Source organism: Scyliorhinus canicula, chromosome 6 (assembly GCF_902713615.1).
Source record: "Scyliorhinus canicula chromosome 6, sScyCan1.1, whole genome shotgun sequence".
Lineage (NCBI taxonomy): Eukaryota > Metazoa > Chordata > Chondrichthyes > Carcharhiniformes > Scyliorhinidae > Scyliorhinus > Scyliorhinus canicula.
Window position 1 is genome coordinate 173,990,181 of NC_052151.1, and position 20,348 is coordinate 174,010,528.

The window sequence follows — 20,348 nt, forward strand, 5'->3', positions numbered from 1 at the left end:
TCATTGAAAATGCAATGGAAATCCATTCTACACTGGTTCTTTTTTTGCCATCAGGTAAATCTGCAGATCAAGTTTATAGAGTTAAATATAAAGCGCATGAATGGATCTCAATATCAGCGAGGAAAGTATAGGCCGGCTTTACAATGGACTTGGGGACCAAATGGCGGTCCCGAGCATGCACTTTCTGGCAGCTCACCTACCAGCACTATCTTCCTCGTGAAAACCTCCCAACTAACCAACACCGTGCTCACCCTGGGGTCCTGAAACTGATGGCCCAATCAGAGGGCTGGCAGCTTTCGAGTTTTGGTGGCCTCACTGGGTGAGGCGGGCACAGCAGAGGAGGTGCCAGGATCACGAGGGTACCTCAATGTGGTGGCAGTCATGGAAATGAAAGCTGGTAAGGGATGAATCTGGTAGGCCATTTGTGGCAGAGTGGAAACCCCTTTGGAGGAATCCTTTGAGCCTTTCTTGCTCAAGGCCATGTCATGGGGCAAGGAGTCCCAGGCTCCAAAGGACTCCTGACTTTCCATGTAGAGCCTATCTCCAGTGAGTTGGTGGCCTCTGCACTTGGTGTGGTGAGGAAGGGGTCGGGGGGTGGGGGGCTGGCTGGGAGGGGGGGGGGGGCACTCCACCTCCGCTCGCAGAAAATTCTTGCAAGGCTGCAAAATCTAGTTGGGGTCTTAATCATCACAGTTGGTTGCTTGCAGTCATGTCGCATGAAGATGATCCAGTTCCCAGAATTCCTCTGGGAAGGTTCCCTGACCGTGGAAACACGTTGGGTAGCAGTCCCAATGCAGCTTCACCCTATTTGCTGCTCCATGCCATCTCTAAGTTTACCACCACTAGAAAATTAAGCCCATGTGTCAAGTGGCGTTAAATAATATTCTTTAATTCTAAATTTGCCGCAAGCTGCCTAAGGGCATTAATGGCTTTGGAAGCTATTCGCCTCGACTAATATTGTTCAATTTGCTCCAGTTTTGTAGCTTTACTTCCAATGGCAAAATTCAGATCATAATCCCAGTTGCAAGCTCATGCCCACCATTTGCCATTGTGGTACACCATTTTTGTGCTCAGAAGCACTGATAGATTTTTATTAATTATTTGTTTAGATTTTATTTACCCTGGGATGTAATCATTGCTGACAAGGCCAGTATGTATTGCCCATCCCTAATTGCCCCTTGAGAAGGTGAGCTGCCTTCTTGTCCCACTGCAGTCCATATGGTGTAGCTACACGCACAGTGTTGTTAGGAAGGGAGTTTCAGGATATTGACCCAGTGACAGTGAAGGAACAGTGATATATTTCCAAGCCAGTATGGTGCGCGGCTTTGAGGGGAACGTGCAGCTTGTGGTGTTCCCATGTGTCTGTTGCTCTTGCGGGTGGCAGCAGTTGTGGATTCGGAAGATACTGTTGAAGGAATCTTTGTGAGGAAATAAATACTAATGGTGTTAAATGGCATGTTGATCAGTCAGGTTGCTTTAGCCTCATTGTCACCCAAGCAGGTGTAGAGTATTCCATCACATTCCTAATTTGTACCATATATATGGTGGGCAGGCTTTGGGAGGTAGGAGATGAGTTACTTGTCCAAGAATCTCAGCCTCTTGCAGCCACATTATTTAAATGGCTGGTCCTATTGAGTTACTGGTCAACGATAACTGTAAGATATAGATGGTCAAGGGTATTAAAGGTTAAGAAATACGGCAGGTAAATGGAGTTATGATATAAATCAGTTGTTACCTAAGTATATGGTGTGGCAGGCTGGAATGGCTGCATGGCTGCCTTCTCGTCCAATGCTGGTGAAATCTGATTGAGTAATTGCACTACGTATCCACAATGCGGTTTACGAGATGTTCCCAGGCTGCAGGAGTAAAATTATCATCTTAAACAAAGGGAAAGCTTGTGCGGAATGTTCTAGATTTTTTCACAGTGTTCTATTTGCCCACAGAACAGAAGAATTCAATGTCTTGCTTGAAAGTAACCGAACAATGCATAAAGGATCAGAACGGATGCAACAGGCACCTCACTCCACAGAAGAAGGCTTGTCCTCATGCTCGTAAACATTGCAACCTCAGCAACTGTCACAGCGAAATTCGATCCTTTTACGCCAAGATCTCGCCTGACCTTGCTCAGATGTTGGTGTTCTGTGGATGCCACTCCTCTGATGAGCTTTGTCTACAAGCGAAGGAAACCCTCCACAACAACTCCTGTGCCAATCACATGGACACAAAGCCAACATGTCTATATCTGAGAGAAAAATGCTTCAACGAAGATGTATGCTGGTTAGTACATTATGTAAATTGTTAAATATCTGCACACTAGGCTGTCTCAATCAACGTTCCCGCTATCTCTTCCAAATGGAGAACAGCATTTCACTTTTTGTAACTTTTACTTTAGAACATAGAACATAGAACAGTACAGCATTAACATGAATTAGAATCAATGTAAACAAAACATAAACTAATTGTCAAATTACACATGGAATAGCAGATACCACTATCTCACAGGGTTTCTAGGCAATCCATTCGCCCTCTGTATGTTTAGTTTAAAACCCTTTCTGCTTCCCTAGTTGTGCAATTTGCAAGAACATTCGTCCCAGTAGGATTCAAGTGTAGACCATCGAAACGGCACAGTCCCCACTTTCCCCAGTACTGGTGCCAGTGCCCCACAAACTGGAACCCACTTCTCTCACACCAACTGTGAGCCACGCATTCACCTCGCCAATCTGATTTTCTCTATGCCAATTTGTACATGGCTCAGGTAATAATCCAGTGGTTATTTCCTTTGAGGCTTTCTTTGATTGATTTATAGAATCCCTGCAGTGCAGAAGGAGGCCATTTGGCCAACAAGTCTGCACCAACTCTCTGAAGAAATACCCTACCTCGGCTCTCTCCCCCACCCTATCCTCATAACCCTATTTAAACTGCATGGGCGCGATTCTCCGCAAATGCGGCGAGTCGTAAAGGCTGCCGTGAAACTGGCCGTGTTTCACGGCAGCCTCCGCGTCCCCTCCCGGGACCCGATTCTCCCCCCCGGGCGGGGCTAGCAGCGGAGACCCGTGAAGCACGGCATCACGGGCTTAGCGACCGTCGCTAAGTCCGCGCGCCAAGCGTCACGCCGGCTGACATGCACGATGACGTCAGCCGCACATGCGCGGATTGGACGGCTCCAACCCGTGCATGCGCGGGGCCGTCATCTCCCTCGGCCGCCCCGCGGACTGATCCTGCGGGGCGGCAGAGGGAGAAAGAGTGCGTCCGTTACGGATGCACTGCCCACGATCGGTGCCCACCGATCGCGGGCCCATGCCCCCCTTGGCACGGTCGTGGTACTGCCGTGCCAATCGGGGCCCTGGATGCCCAGAACGGGCATGTTGCGGCCGTTTTTACAACGGCAGCAAGCAGGTGTGTTTGCTGCCGTAAAAACGGCCATAAAGGCCTGGGAACTCGGCCCATCGGCCTGGGGAGAATCGCTGTTCGCCGTAAAAAACGGCGAGCAGCGATTTGTGTCGTGGGGCGGCAGTGGGGGGGGTGGGGGGGGAGAATAGCGGGAGGGCGTGAAAAATGTCGGGGACGCCCTCCCGCTATTCTCCGACCCGTCGTGGGCAGCGGAGAATCGCGCCCCATATTTTTGGACACTAAGGGCCAATTTAGCATGACCAATCCACAAAACCTTCACATCTTTGAACTTAAGATACTGTTTCTTAATTTGGTGCCTAGCTTCTCATACTGACTCTGCAGAACCTCTTACTTATCCTGCCTATGTCATTGGTATTGTTATGTTTTGGGGTTTTTTACTTCTACTGACGGTATAGACAAAGAATAACCAGGATTGCGACGTCGTAGGTTGCTTAACCAGTTTCAGAGATAATTGCAGAAGTGCTGCTTGCTCACAGTTTAGGCTGGAAGAGCAGGAAAAGCTCCCAAGTGCCTCTGATGATGTCATCATGTGCCATTCTATACAGTTGCCATTGGTTACAATACATACCTACATGGACCATGACAACTGGATCCTCCCCTTCCCACTGAACGTTCCTCCAAATGCCAGCTCTGAGCAGTTGTTCTGAACCTAGGTACTGGGCAGGCAACACAGCCATCTGGAGTCTCGTTCTTTGCTGCAGGGAACAGTGTTAATTCCCCTCAGTATACTGTCCACTACTGCCACTATATTCTTATTTTCTCCACTGGCTTCCTGGCTCCAATGGATTTCTGTACCGTGGTGCTATGGTCAGTTTGTTGATCCACTCTGCAGATTGCACCTTTATCCACCAAGTTGTGAGCACCTCCAACCAGTCTGACAATTGCAAAGTCTGTGGTTCCACCACTTCTGCCTTCTTGGTCTCTTTACCTATCTCACGTATGGTCACATCCTCCTGACCCCCACCACTGAGCAAAACAAATGACCCTGATCTAAGAAGTGCGACCGTCTTCTGGAACAGAGTCCAGGTATTTCTCCTCCTCCCTGATGTCGCGCAGTGTCTGCAGGTCGGATTCCAGATCAATAATCCTGATCTGGAATTCCTCTAGCTGTTTACACTTTCTGCAGACAATGTTTGTCCTGGATTGCCCTGAGTCCAAAAGCTCTCCAGGGTTCTGCTATGCAATCCTCTACACAATGGCGCACTTCTTTCCAAAGCCTTCTCAACTATTAGCATCCGTTAATGATGGTAGCATGGATCTACCAGAACCACTGTTCCCTTTGCATTGTCTGGCTGATTCTAGGCATTCAATCATTCAGGGGTTGTTATGGTAGCCACGAAGGACACGGGGGAATCAACAATAGATCTCCCCATGGGCTTTGTGGAATATGAATTCCCTACTAAGCGGATGGGAGTTCTCCCAATAGGAAATGTATGGTGGGTGCATAAAACGCGCTGTTCCAACCACGACTGGCATCTCCATATGTCCCTGGGCTTGGGCGCATGTGTTGTAAGCCATGGATGTGGCCTTTATCATTCCTGCAATAAAGGGGGTTTGTTATCAGAAGATTGGCCGTGGCAAAGTTATTACAGGTCATCTCAATAATGATATAACTACTGGTAAATGTTCACCCATTGGAAATATATGATGTGGCGATGCCGGTGCTAGACTGGGATGGGCACAGTAAGAACTCTCACAATAGCAGGTTAAAGTCCAACAGGTTTATTTGAAATCACAAGCTTTCGGAGCACTACTTCTTCATCACTTCACCTGAGCGTGGATCTCACCCCCACAACCCAAAGATGTGCAAGGTAGATGGATTGGCCATGCTAAATTGCCCCTTAATTGGGTATTCTAAATTTAAAAAAAAGAATGTCAATGCCTGAACCATTGGAACAGGAACATAGTTACAATGCCAGAAAGGCTTTAATGATCCAACTAGAGTTGTTAAGATAAGAAGACAGTTCTCGTACTTTCTGCTCACAGTGACATCATTCACCACTTCATTGCTCACTATTCTACAAACTCCTCACAAGGCTCTCACTAACATACTTCACTTTTGTTTGCAGGATAAGGTCGCAAATAACACCAGGGGGAGGGAGAATCTCCCCTTGAAGAGAGCAGCCAGAACATTATGGATTGGGCAGGAAAGAGGTTGCAGTCACCGTGAGGAGACATTGTTCAGGGTTTCTTTCTACTTTATCCCCTTTGTCTCTTCTGACTTCCCCTCATCTCATGCTCTGAATGACATGCTGCTGATCCTTTTTACATTCACTTCTGACTTTCACTGCTTTCTATCACTTCATAAGCGAACACTTTTAGTGGAGGAAGAGGAGCTTGTCTGATCTCCGCAAGCGCCAGCTCAGAAGCTGACACCACGGGGACGTCAGAGGCTGGGTTATAGGAGAGGTTTGCATGCGGTGACTCACTGGGCACAAACGTGCAAGAGTCAGGGGAGGGGATGGGGCAGCTCATTGGGGAATTAAGTCAAATATTAGTGTTGCAGCAAAGGTTCTGAGGCAAGTCACAAGTCATATCAAACAGGATAGTCCTTCTTGCCCAACAGCCAGCCTGTAACTTGGCAGCCTGTTACGAATAGCACAGAGGAAGGCATAAGATGGGAGAGTCATGATTGCTGCCAAGACATTGGGCATGTACCTGCATGACGCACAGCTTGTGGTCACAAGCCAGGTGTATGTTACGGGATTGGAATCTGTCTCCGTTGGTAAGGATGCCAGGCAATGTGTGTGCCGTTTATGTCACTTTATACCCTGGGAATAGCTGCCAGCTGGTGAAGCCGAGAGTATTGTGATAATTCTGTCCATAGGGAAAATGTAGGTGTTGCTCATGGTTCAGAGAGTTTCATGGTGGACTGAGTGCTGTGAGATTAGACCTGCTGCAGCATGAATGGAAATTCTGTCATAATGTTGAGGTCTGCAGTGCTAGTGCCATTCATGCCACAGGCTGAGGCTAAGGTTGTGACACAGCCCAGTGCCAACCTCCCGCAGTGACAGCCTCCTCATACATTCCTCCTCAGTGAAGTTCATGTTCGTGAAATCGTCCTTGAATGCCTGCTGAGTGAATGTTTTCCCACGCAGTGTCTTCCTCTTCCCTCTTCTGGCAGCTGTTCCTGAGTCGTTGTCCTCTTTGCTGCTTCCTCTCCTCCTTCAGGTCCAATGACAACCTGATTAGAAACCCCCCCCCCCCCCCCCCCCCCCCCCCCACCACCACCCTCATGACTGCAGCTAAGCTATTGGTGAGGCACCAACAACAAGCAGAACCCTATTCTGTTTAGACACAGTAAACCTTCCACGAAGGAGATGGACTCAAGTACCCTCTGACAGTTGGTCCTCACCCCAACATGGTGCACCTTCAGCTCGTGGGTTTGTGTGAACTTCCTGTCCACTATGCTCAGGAGGCTATTGTTCAGAGACTGTGTGATCACATTTCTAGCCAGAGAATCGGTTTTCCTCGATGTGGAGGACAGAATAAGGGGCCATATAGCCTTAAAATTAGAGCAAGATTACTTAGCAATGAAATCAGGAAACACTTTTGCACAAAAGAATAATGATAGTCTGGAACTCTCACCCCAAAAAGCTGTGGATGCGAGGAATCAACTTAAATGTTCAAGCCTGAGAGTGCTAGATTTTTATTCAGTGAGGATATTGAGGATAGAGAGTAAAGGTAAGTAAAATGGAATTGAGGCTCTGCTTGGATGGTGATGCAGGTTTGATAGATTTGCTCCAAAGCCCATGTTGCAAAATCAGAACATGTGTCCGAGAGTGTCCTGCTGAAACTGGGTGATATGGGTGGCATGGTAGCACAGTGGTTAGCACTGTTACTTCACAGCGCCAGGGTCCCAGATTCGATTCCCGGCTTGGATCACTGTCTGTGCGGACGCTGCACGTTCTCCCCGTGTCTGTGTGTGTTTCCTCCGGGAGCTCCGGTTTCCTCCCACAAGTCCCAAAAGTCATGCTGTTAGATGAATTGGATATTCTGAATTCTCCCTCTGTGTACCTGAACAGGCGCTGGAATGTGGTGACTCGATATTTTCACAGTAACTCCATTGCAGTGTTAATGTAAGCCTACTTGTGACACTAATAAAGATTATTATTACTACTGCATAGTGCTCGATTGGATTTGTCTCTTTAATATGAATTCAGTACTGATCACCAACACGCAAAATCGCTGGCACAAAACCTTCTGAGTTAGGTGGTGTCATTCTCTAGCGATTGATCTTGATCAAGGAGTTATGCAGACTAAAAAGATTGGGTGCTTTTCAGTGCAACCAATGCTAAAACAGAGGAGGGACATAAAAATAAGTGTAATTGTTATCACAATGCTACAACATTAAAGAGATTCTCCTTTTGTGCCTTCAGGTCAAGATATGAATTGTTTCAAGCAAAATGCTGGGGCCACATGACAAGAATATGTCAGCAAGGATACGATAAAGACTGCCTTTCCGGACTGAGCTGGGAGGACTGGAGCTGCACAGCCAACGCAGAGTGTATGGCGGCGTACATTAATACACGTGGCACACTTCTACAGGTGGAATGCACGTGCAGCGGTGTTCCAAAAGATGACCAACCCCTTTGTGAATTATTCCAGCACATGCTGAACTATCAAATGTGTTTCAGTAAGTCATGTCAAAATTTACTTTTTATGTTGCTCTCCACTGTTCCCTCCTCCTCTCTGGAAGGTTTTGGGCCTTGGTTGGGTTTGGTCACACAAGACTTCATCTTTTGAAAGGTAATGCGAAACTAAGGACTAAGATAAGATGTGTGAGAAAAACAACGTAAAGTCAAAAGGGAAGGGTAAGATCTGATGCCCAAGTAAGAATTTTACACAACAAATCCTGTAATACATGATTGTTAACTGGATTGGATTGGATTTGTTTATTGTCACATGTACCAAGGTACAGTGAAAAGTATTTTTCCACGAGCAGCTCAAACAGGTCATTTAGTGCATGAAAATAAAATAAAATTAAAAACATAATAGGGCAACGCAAGGTACACAATGTAAATCCATAGACACCGGCATCGGGTGAAGCATACAGGGGTGTAGTGTTAATCAGATCAGTCCATATGAAAAAAATGAAAAAAATAAAAATAAATAAATAAAAAATAAGAGGGTCGTTTAGGAGTCTGGCAACAGCAAGGAAGAAGCTGTTTTCGAATCTGTTTGTGCGTGTTCTCAGACTTTTGTATCTCCTGCCTGATGGAAGAAATGAAATGAAATGAAAATCACTTATTGTCACAAGTAGGCTTCAAATGAAGTTACTGTGAAAAGTCCCTAGTCGGCACATTCCGGCGCCCGTTCGCGGAGGCTGGTATCGGAATTGAACTGGCCTGCCTTGGTCTGCTTTAAAAGTCAGCTCTTGAAGAAGTTGGAAGGGTGAGTAAGCCGGGTGGGAGGAGTCTTTGATTATGCTGCCTACTTTCCCCAGGCAGCGGGGGGTGTAGATGGAGTCAATGTATGGGAGGCAGGTTCATATGATTAACTGGGCTGTGTTCGCAACTCTCTGACGTTTCATGCTGCCTTGGACCGAGCAGTTGCCATAGCAGGTTGTGATGCAGCCAGATAGGATCCTTTTTATGTTGCATCTGTAAAAGTTGGTAAGATTCAGTGTGGACATGCTAAATTTCCTTAGTTTCCTGAAGACGTATAGGTGCTGTTGTGCTTTATTGATGGTAGCGGCGATGTGGGCGGACCAGGGCAGATTTTTGGAGATGTGCACCCCTAAGAATTTGAAGCTGTCAACCATCTCCACCTCAAGTTACAAGTGCAAATTTGGCTGGTAGGTTAGGGTGCAGTGTCTATCAATGAGATATGGTTAACAGCTGGGCATGACTGTGTGATAAATATACCCAGGTTAGAAAGGACTTGGGAAAGGAGGAGTAATAGCAATATTAGGAAAAAACAAGATTAGATCATAAGAGAGAGGGAATGTCCAAATGGGTGAGTAAGCTCCAGAAACTCTTTGGATTGAAGAACAACACAAGGGGCTGCATTCTCCGCCATCAGGATGCTCCATTTTGCCGGCAGCCCGGGGGTTTCCCGACATCGTGGGTCGGCCCCACAATGGGAAACCCCATTGACCAGCCGGCGTAACGGAGCATCCCGCCGGCATGCTGAACCAGAAATCTGGCGCAGTGGGTCAGAGAATCCAGCCCAAGGTGTATGACAGGAATATTCAAGTTCTGATCTGCTAAATTACTTATTTTGGACAGGGTTGTCTACTGATCTCCTGAAAGCAGGGATAAAGTAGCAGAATGAAGAAACACAGAGTTTGTTGCGAAAAGTTTAAGAATCATAGTCGGGAATTCTCATTTTCACACAGGCTGGTGGAAACAAGATTCCAAAAACAGTGGTCTGGATTGTCCATTTCAGAGACTAAGGGCGGGATTCTCCAACCCCCCCAGCGGGTCGGAGAATCCCCGGTGGGAGGCGTGAATCCGACCCTGCTACCCCGACGTCGGCTGCCATATTCTCCGGCACCGTTTTTCGGGCGGGGACGGGATTGCCGCCACGTCTGTCGGGGGACATTTACAGCGGCCCCCCGGCGATTCTGTGGGCCCTAATGGGCCGAGCGGCCGTCCATTTTTGGCCAGTCCCGACGCCGTGAATCACTCACCTCACGCACTGGGGGAACCTGGCAGGAGAGTATGCATGGGCAGTCCTCGGGGGGGGGGGTCCGAACCCGGGGGGGTGCACGGTGGCCCGTGATCAGGGCCCACCGATCTGCGGACGGGCTTATTTAGTGGGGGCACTTCTTCCTTCTGCGCCGGGCCCCTGTCGGGCCCTGCCATATTGCCCAGGGGCCGGCATGGAGAAGAGAACACCCTGCACATGCACGAGAATACGCCAGGCGGTCCGCACATGTGCGGAATCACACCGGTCATTCCGCGCATGCGCGAACTTGCACCGTCCCTTCGGTGCCGGCTGGAGCGGGGCCAACCCCTCCGGCGTCAATCTAGCCCCCACGAAAGGTGAGAATTCCTCACCTTGTTGGGCCGTTGACGCTGGAGTTGTTGCCGCCAGTTTTCCCACCGGCGTGGGGACTTAGTCCCTAGAAGGAAGGATCCTGGCCTAAGTGCTGACGCCGGGACTGAACCACATGAGTTCTATGGAACCGAAAGCAGCGCTGGTCCTGGAGTGATTCAGGACATCCTAATGGGCTAGCACAGGCACCATGTGGAATTAGTGCAATTCCAAGGAACGCTGGCATGTGATTTGCTGGGGTTGGGATCGGTACTGGAGAGCCGTTCCAAGCATGAGCTGCATCTAGGCACTCCACTTCCCACACACCCTCATCCCAGCCAAGAAGATGGCACTGGTTGTGCTGGAGCACGCCCATCCCCTTGATGGGTCAGCTGGAGCCAGAGGGTACCTGGGAGGGGGTGGGGTCTGTGTAGGCACCCTTATAGCCTGTGACGCTACTTTCACAGTGGGCAGTCAGTGGCATGTGAAGCCATATGGCTGCCTTACAGGCTGCGGAAATGGTTGTCTGTGCCTGTCCACCCTGACCCCATGCCCACCTTCTGGCCACCCCCTACTACACCCTCGGCCCTGGCATAACCCCCTGGCATAACCCCAACTGAGACAGTTGCTGATTTTAGAGTTAGTGCATATCTGCCATGTTTTCACCCACTTCCCTTAAAATCCTAGGTTGGAACATCTGATCCTGGGGATACATCGCTCTTTAGTGCATTAAGTCCTCCTTTAATGTTAATTTGCTTCTGTTAATTTTGTGCTGGAGGCACAACTGTCAGAACACTATAATGATTTTGGACACTTTACGCAGCCACTCTCTCTCCCTCAGCAGCCATGGCGCCTGTTTCTTGATTTTAAATGTCACTAGTGAACTTGCCATCGGTAATTCGTCCTGGCGGAGGCAGAGCATATCAGGGGGCCCGGAAATTGCCGATTCAGGCTCGTTAATGATATGCCAGTGACGTTTATTGTACAATTTGCATGCCCATGCCAGCGTGCAGGGTGGCACTGCCAGGGTGCCCAGCTGATAGCCTGGGAGACCACCCCCCAACAAGTTTGTGTGGACCAGTGCTAAGTGGTACTATGGCAAGGGCTTCGAGGCACAAGCTGTCGTCCCGGGCCCCAAGGGCATCAGGCACCTAACTGCTCATTTAAATATGTAAGTCTGGATTTTGTCCAGCCTCATCACATCGCTGAGTTAGGCATGACCAGGCCGTTCGATTGCGTTCATGGTAAATATTTGAGGCCCCGACACCTCTGAGGGACTTTATCGTTACACCCATCGGCATTCCCCTGTTTATGACCTTAGTCAACCTCTTCAAAAAATTCAGGATTGTCAGGCATACCCCACATTTTACAAATCCATGCTAGCTCCCTCTGATCAGCTAAACATTTCCAAAACTTTAATTCATCTGATCCTTAATTAAAATCTCTATAATTATATAGTTACTTTGGGAACATATGTTTGGCTGACTGGTATATAATTCCCTAATTTCTCTCTCTTCTTCTTAAATGCCAATGTGACATGTGTCATTGTCCCAACTGAAGGGATAGTTCTTAAATCGTGAGACAGTTGCTGATTTTAGAGTTAGTGCATATCTGCCATGTTTTCACCCACTTCCCTTAAAATCCTAGGTTGGAACATCTGATCCTGGGGATACATCGCTCTTTAGTGCATTAAGTCCTCCTTTAATGTTAATTTGCTTCTGTTAATTTTGTTGAGTCCTCCATTAATGTTAATTTGCTTCTATTAATTTTGTTGAATAGCTGTTCCTTATTCAACAATCCTTGAGATTTCTGGCAAGTTGACCTCTTCCTCTCCTGTAAATACTGACGCAAAGTAATTATTCAAGATGTTCACAATTTCCTTATTTTCATTGACAATATCACCATTGTCAGTTTTCAAAGAGCCCACAATGCTCCTGGCTACCATTTCTTTTCCTAATTTGTAAAAAAAAAAATATTTTTTAATTCGTTCATGGGACGTGGGTGTCGCTGGCTGAGCCAGCACTTTTTGCCCGTCCCTAATTGCCCTTGAGGGGGCAATTAAGAGTCAACCACATTGCTGTGGTTTTGGAGTCACATGTAGGCCAGACCAGGTAAGAATGGCAGATTTTCTTCCCTAAAGGCAATTAGTGAACCAGATGCCCAATCGATAATGGTTTCATGGTCATCATTAGACTTTAAATTCCAGATTTTTATTTCACCATCTGCAGTGACGGGATTTGAACCTGGGTCCCCAGAGCATTACTCTGGGTCTCTGATTTACTAGATCAGTGACAATACCACTATGCTACTGCCTCCCCTATTAATCTCCCATTAACCTTGATATCCCTGTAAGTTTCTTTTCATACTCCCATTTTGTAGCTCACCCGTTGCTTTTCTTTGTATTTCCCATTCCCCAGGAACTGTGCTTTTATTTTCACATTTGTCTCTTACTCCTTTTGCTGTCCATGGCTGATTTTATTTAGGCAATTCGAGGTCTTGACTCACGGACATGAATTGGTTCTCCCTCACATTAAATAGTTTTTTTCACCTCACTGATCTTCTGCCATTTTATCTGTTAATAGATTTGCCTAATTTACTGTGGACAGTCTCTGTCTTTCCTCAATCACGAAATTTAGTAGCTGTTGCGCATTCCTCCCTTTCAAACACTACATTAACCTCAATCATATTGTGATTGCTGTTGGATAAATCTTCATGCCTTTTGGGTGGTAATACAAAGTGGACTCTATCTCTCTGAAAGGGATTACTATTCTTATTCACTTGTTATCTACAGCGGAAAGGATGCTAACGATAACATGGGATATATGTGAGTGAAGTGGGGACATTGAGGGTGGTGAAGGGTTAGGGTTGATATTTATAATGTTAATGGTCTGCTCATCCCATATTCAGATGGGCTGCTCTGTGGGATAAAGAACTAGCATTTATACAGCACTTTACACAATTTCAGCTCATCCCAAAGTGTTTCATACTTTTTTGAAGTTGTAATATAGAAAAATGTAACAAGCAAATTGTACACAGCAAGGTCCCACAAGCAGAAATTAAATGAATGACTAACTCTACTGGTGAGGGATAAATATTTTCCAGAATATTCCTGATCTTCTTCAAACAATCGTTGATGTCTACCTGAAAGGAAAGACACCTTAGTTCCATGTTTGATCAGAAAGAGAGTGCAGTATACCTCAATACTGGACTGAAGTGTCAGCCTAGATTGTGTTGTCAGTCACTGGAGTAGTATTTGGATGCACAACATTCTGCTCAAAGAGGAGACAGATGCTATGGATAAAGCTGAAACCTTAAGCTAACAAAGACCAAAACAATAATGGGCAGGATTCAGCGGAACAAAGGACAAAGAACAAAGAAAAGTACAGCACAGGAACAGGCCCTTCAGCCCTCCAAACCCGTGCCGGCCATGCTGCCCGTCTAAACTAAAATCTTCTACACTTCCTGGGTCCGTATCCCTCTATTCTCATCCTATTCATATATTTGTCAAGATGCCCCTTAAATGTCACTATCATCCCTGCTTCCACTACCTCCTCCGGCAGCGAGTTCCAGGCACCCACTACCTCTGTGTAAAAAAACTTGCCTCGTACATCTCCTCTAAACCTTGCCCCTTGCACCTTAAACCTATGCCCCCTAGTAATTGACCCCTCTACCCTGGGGAAAAACCTCTGACTATCCACTCTGTCTATGCCCCTCATAATTTTGTAGACCTCTGTCAGGTCGCCCCCTCAACCTCCGTTCCAGTGAGAACAAACCGAGTTTATTCAACAGCTCCTCATAGCTAATGCCCTCCATACCAGGCAACATCCTGGTAAATCTCTTCTGCACCCTCTCTAAAGCCTCCACATCCTTCTGGTAGCGTGGCGACCAGAATTGAACACTATACCAATTTGCACATAGCAAAGTCCCAGAAACTGTGATATGATTGAGGCCAGATAATCTGTTTTACATTGTAATAAAAGTGAAATATAAATGGTTCCATACTTTTTAAACTCTGACAAATAATCAGTTTAAAATTAAGGTACAGAAAGCTTGAATAAGGCCCAGCATGGTGAACTCTTCAGCTTGCAACGTGTCAAAGTGATGTGACATTGCCAGTAAGAGAAAGCTGAGGTTATGAGAAAAAGTTTCCAAAGTCTCACACAACTCGATCATTACCATGAGGGAGCAGCAATTACAAATCCGGATATGACTGACTCAACTGAGAATCAAAAAAAAAGCAAATCAAATTGGTGGTTCGTTTTCTCTTGGAAACTATTCGATGAGAACGGAAGATGCAATCGCACAAGCTCAGGGCTACATGACGCAGAATATCAATAATACCATCAGTCAAAAAACAACTGTTTTGTTATTTGGGAGGTACTTTTCCATGCAATTTTTATGGAACCTTTAGTATTTCATGAGGATCTTTACTCATTTGGCCAGGGTTTCATTCTACTTGGTGAATTATCCATTGGCAACCTGATGCTGTCTGGACATGGTGACTACTGAACAGTGACTTACTGCACAAGTCAATTTTGGCCATTTTAACTTGTAAAGCTGCACCTTTGAAAGTTTAAAAAAATGAATCTCCATCCCCGAATATGTACAGTGGGTGTAAGGAAGTAGGGAACTCTAAGTCAGTGAAGGATTTCCATCCTAAATGCTCTGATTTTGCTAGAATGGGACACCTTGCAACATGCCCTGTTAGATTTGTTTATGCATGTTTAGAGTTTAAACTGCTTTTGCCAACAATGTTGCTGAAAATGAGCAGTGATATAGTTCAGCTCAGGCACCAGAAGGTAAGAAACTGGTTTCCCTCTTTGCAACATTTTGTGGGGACATGAGGCTCTGCTGGATACTTCCTGTGTGATCGCGTGACATTCTCCCCCAGAAAAGTGTGCCAGGTCTGGTGGTAGTCCTTGTTCATCTGAAAGCAGGAACTCAGAGGGGAAAGGTTGATGAAAGGGATGGAAAGTGGGTTGGGAAGCAAGAGGTCTATGGTCACATTATCATTGGTTTTCTCATCATGACAGAGATGAGAGAGTGCTGGGAGATGAGGAGGAATAAGGTATGAACAAGCCATGGGCTACGTCATATCTGGCCCCATTTTGCTGAGAGCCATTTCCTCCATAGGGCTCAGGAGAAGCAGACACTAATGCCCCCTGTCAGTTCTGTTCTGCACCCTTTGATTGTGTGTCACCTTCTACTGCAGGAGTGAAGGCAGAATGCCTATGATTGTGTTGCGCTGTGTTTGGGTGAGGTGCCTGCTATTGTTGAGGTATGTGGAGGCAGGGAGTGATGGATGCGAAGCTGATACCATTAGCAGGGTGTGTGTGAAAATAAGATGGAGAAGTATCTAAGTGTTAGGTGCGAACATTACATCTGTTATCCTGTGCCCCTCTCTTTGCCCTCGTCTGCAGCTTTCCATCATTCAAAGTCCAGCAATATTATGTAATGTAGTTACCCTTAACAGGGACAGCCTGCCTTTAACAAGAACGTACCACATGATTTCTTCTGAATGCAGAGGCAGTCAATGCAAGGAGGGTGCCAATAGCACAGGATCCACTTGGCCAGATGCTACCATCAGACAGAACCCCTGCACCCATAAACCAGGGGGTCACAGTTCATGACTGGCCTACTGCAGTTCCATCTCACAAATTTCTAGCCCAAAAAGGAAAAGCAAGAAAAATAATTAAAATCTGATTTTCTTTTTTGCAAACTCTAAAACAATTCACATCTTGAATGAATGAGGTTCCACACACTAGTAATAGTTCACTTTCTGGCTGAGCGAGGTTGTTTTTCAGCCATTAACAATGATCATAGCATTAAAAGGATACTCACATTATTATTTACTCTGGTGAATTTAACAACCAATGCATGTGCAAATGCCTCAACTTCATGAACATCACAGGGATGTTAAGCACAAGGAGCTGTTTTTACGCAGCTAACAGTGGAATGGCAGGTGCAAAAGCTCAGCGTTAACTGTTTCTCGCTCAACAGATGCTGCCAGACCTGTTGAGTTTATCCAGCATTTCCTGCTTTTAGTTCAGATTTCCAACATCTGCATTGTATTTTTGCTTTTATTTTAGTGGAATTGTGGATATTGGGCCGTGCTGGGCAATTCACAAACTATCTCCTCTTGTGCACAATTCATTGGCTAATTTTCAGATCAACAAAAGTATGGGCCATTCAGATACCAATTTTTAAAAACAAATTCTGGTCCCATATCTTGCATGTGCTTGAAGGGGTAGGACAAATTGCACTGGTTTGGAAAAGCAAAGTTAAGGTTAAAATGTGAAAGCAGGACAGCAAGAGAAAAGGGTAGAAAAAGAAGCAGAGCCACAAGTAAGAATTTGTGTATTTACACATTCTTCATCATGGGGTCGGTTAGTTCAGTTGGCTCGAGCGACACCAACAGTGTGGGTTCAATTCCCGTGCTGGCTGAGGTTATCAATGAAGGCCCTACCTTCTCAACGTTACCCCCTGCCCCCCCCCCCCCCCCCCCTCCTCCCCACCTGAGGTGTGGTGACCCTCAGGCTAAATTGCCACCAGTCAGCTCTCCCCCTCAAAACAGTTAGCATTGTTGCTTCACAGCGGAAGGGACCCGTGTTCAATTCCCAACTTGGGTCATCGTATGTGCGGAGTGTGTACGTTCTCCCCATGTCTGCGTGGGTTTCGCCGGGTGCTCTGGTTTTCTCCCACAAGTCCCGAAAACACGCTGTTCGGTGAATTGGACATTCTGAATTCTCCCTCAATATATCCGAACATGTGGAATGTGGCGACTAGGGGCTTTTCACAGTATTATTATTAAAAGGGGACAGCAGCCTATGGTCCTTAGGGACTATGTTGACTTTCACTTGACAGCAATTGAGCTGGTCCTGTTAATGGTTTTATAAACCCAAAATGCATATGTTCTTTCCAGTGACAGTGTCGGAGTTCAAACTTGTAAATTCGATATCAGCCCAGGTCTACAGTGATTTCTGTATAAATGCTACAGCTCAAGGGTTAAAGGAGCATTTGTGTTGTAAAAAAATACAATGCAATGGTCAACATATCAGCAGTTTAATTGTGCCATTAAAATGTTGTGTAATATTAGAGATTTGATGACTCTAAGATAATTATTTTAGCCTGAAGAAACATTTGTCATCTTGAGCCAATGGCAACCAATCTCTGTCAACAATAGTAAAAGTAAGTGTTTATTTGATTGCTAGCGCTTAGTCCTCTAACTTGTGCTTTTATCTTTTCACTCAGCTCAGGTTGCAAGCCCAGCTGTTGAAGCAGACAAGAGACAAGTGGAAGAACTCACTGCAACAAGGTCACCGATGATGCTAAGTGGTATGTCAATCCAGCAAAACATATTTCCAAATAATGAGGTGAAATGTACTATTGCATGATTAAACTGTGCTATATTCTGTCCATTATAGCTGCAATTTTTTATCCATGACACTTCACTGTGGATTACTTATCAATGATGTCAAAATTAGATCAGAGCCGAAAATAGACATGTAACGTGCAGGGTGTCTGATGCCAGCACCACTGAATACTAATGCAGACAAAAGATACTTTTCTTGCTGCCTGCTCATTGTAATCACTCCACTTGAGCTTGCTCTAATACTCTGTCCACCTGTTGCTTCCTTCCCTTTCCTGTTCTCGTGGCGATCCAATATCAAGACTCTGTGATTCTATTGATAGACAGCCAAAATATATCAAAGGTGATGCACAGAAGTGCAAAGCAAATGGCTGGAAAGTAAATGAGTGAGTGAGTAGCAGTGAGGTTCTCTAATACCCCACTGGAGGTCTTTGTGCAGGCAGTGGAAATGAGCAGCAACACCTTTTCCCTTCAGGAAGCATGAAACTCCACAAACACCCGATGAGGATATCAGTGGCAAGAACATTGCAACAAGAACATGGCTACAACGCCAGAACAAAACTCATTAATCTAGCTAGAGTTGTTGAGGTGCGAAGGCAAGACGCCCGCTATTTCTGCTGAGGAGGACTCAGATGCTGCTTTTGAGGTCCTGATGACTGAATAAGGATGATGGACACACAGTGGAAATTGTTGGGCACATAAACTAAAAGCAAGTTTGCACAGAATTCCACGCAGCATGGAGGAGGGCAGTATGGAAACTCAACAGTCATCAAACTCCCAAGCAGCAGCCACTGGGGAAACACTTCATCAGAGCACCAGGTTAGATAAATAATCACACAAGACAGATACTAAGAGTTTGCACAAGGGTGATGTGGCAATAATTTTTGTCAATTCTGACATATTGTTTTATAAATTTGGTTTATGTTTTGGATTTGGTGATGATATTTATCCTTGTAGTGAAATAAGTAGTCCATATAGTAGAACTGAAGAAAGTTAATAATGTAGCTAATGTAGGATTGGCGATAAGGTTGAGGAACGGGGTTTGCTGATTTGGTTGAAGCTCACTTCTATGAGTTGCTCTCTGAGAGCTCAGTTGCGTAGGACTTTCTAGTGGTCTCTGTCTCTTATTTGCCTCTTCCTCCTCTTGTACCAGATGTTGCCCAGCTGGTTTCGAGTGTCATCCTTCACAATGGTGAAGTGGTGTGGTGACAGCGTGGATCTCATTGTAGGCTACATCTGCAGCTGTGCACAGGTACCAGACAGGAGTCGCGAGACATGCTTGGAGGCAAATGTCCTTGTTGGTTAAAAGCAAGGCTGCAACTTGCTGGTCTGGTTGGGTTAAAGTTTACATAAAGGTATAGTGCTGAATGAAAGTCATGACTAATTACAGGATAACAAGCACAGATCTGCCTGATGTCCAGGAAGCTGGTGGCAGGACCATGCAAAACTTGTGACATTGACATATCATGGTGCGAGACTTGAGTTGCGGCAGCAATAAGTATCATAACTCAATGATAGTATGCAATGTGAAGCAAATACACTTCATGCATTGCTCCCCAGTGACATTCACCCAAATGAACTGCCCCAAGTGAACAGTTCATATGGCACTGCGCAATTCTCCCCTCTTTCCTCCTGCTCTGCTGTCAACGTCTCCTGTTTTTTGAGTTGTCATTCTTGCTGTTCCCCTTCATCTCCAGTCCCAAAAGCAGCCATATGACATCATTTAATCTCTGAAGACAAAACCTCTCTATGGGGAAAAGCGCCACATGAGCAGGAACAGAAAAAAACTCTGTTGTGAAATGAACTTCGTAGTAATACAAAAAAGAACTTGAAATTCAACAGCGACCTGAAGTAATAAACTTGCAACCAACCCGGATCACCGATTCCTTTCGATAACGCTGCTGATGGGTCCATCGAGCCAGTTAAAGCACTCAGTTAAAGCACTGAGTGAGGTCAGTCAGTGGCGAGTGAACCGATGGGGCAATCATAAAATTGGTACCGGGCAAACGGAAAGCAAGAACCTTAGGAGGCAAACTTACCTAAATTACGAGAGCCTCCTCTGCCAGAATGACAGGCAGTGGCAGAAAGTGTGTACATCCTTTTGTGCCTGTCTACCATAGTGAGGACATCATAAACTGGTTAGCTCCTGAAAAACAATGCTGTGCAGCTGAATTTGTGGGCCATACACTCATAGTGATAATGCATTTCCATCTTATAATGCGAAATGCTAGTACCACGTATGGTTTGCCTTCTTAGTATTGGCTCTTAGACAAAAATATAGAACTCAGATTAAAATGGGAAATACTATACTGCAAGCAAATAATTTAAAATACATTGACAATAAATAAATGAATTTAGATATTTATTTTTATTAAGTTACCGAGCCATTGCAGCAATCTAAAATGCCATTAACAGTTGTCTTGTCTCATTGATTTAATACATTTATACTCATACAAGCTAGAGTGATAATTAGCAATTTGCTATATTACATTTTCAGTGGACATGGAATAATGGTTATATGGAAATGATTACATGATTGTAATCTCATTGTGAGGTTCAAATAATGTCATAACCCACCAGAGAAATT

General features: G+C 45.6%; 1 protein-coding gene across 1 annotated transcript in view; it reads left to right on the forward strand.

The window, feature by feature from the left end:
• Positions 1-20,348, forward strand: part of gfral (GDNF family receptor alpha like) — a 109,271-nt gene that overhangs the window by 51,170 nt on the left and 37,753 nt on the right. The window contains exons 6-8 of the mRNA XM_038801051.1: positions 1,944-2,277; positions 7,791-8,047; positions 17,644-17,727. Of these exons, the coding sequence (XP_038656979.1) occupies positions 1,944-2,277; positions 7,791-8,047; positions 17,644-17,727 (675 nt within the window). The remainder of the gene's footprint in view (positions 1-1,943; positions 2,278-7,790; positions 8,048-17,643; positions 17,728-20,348) is intronic.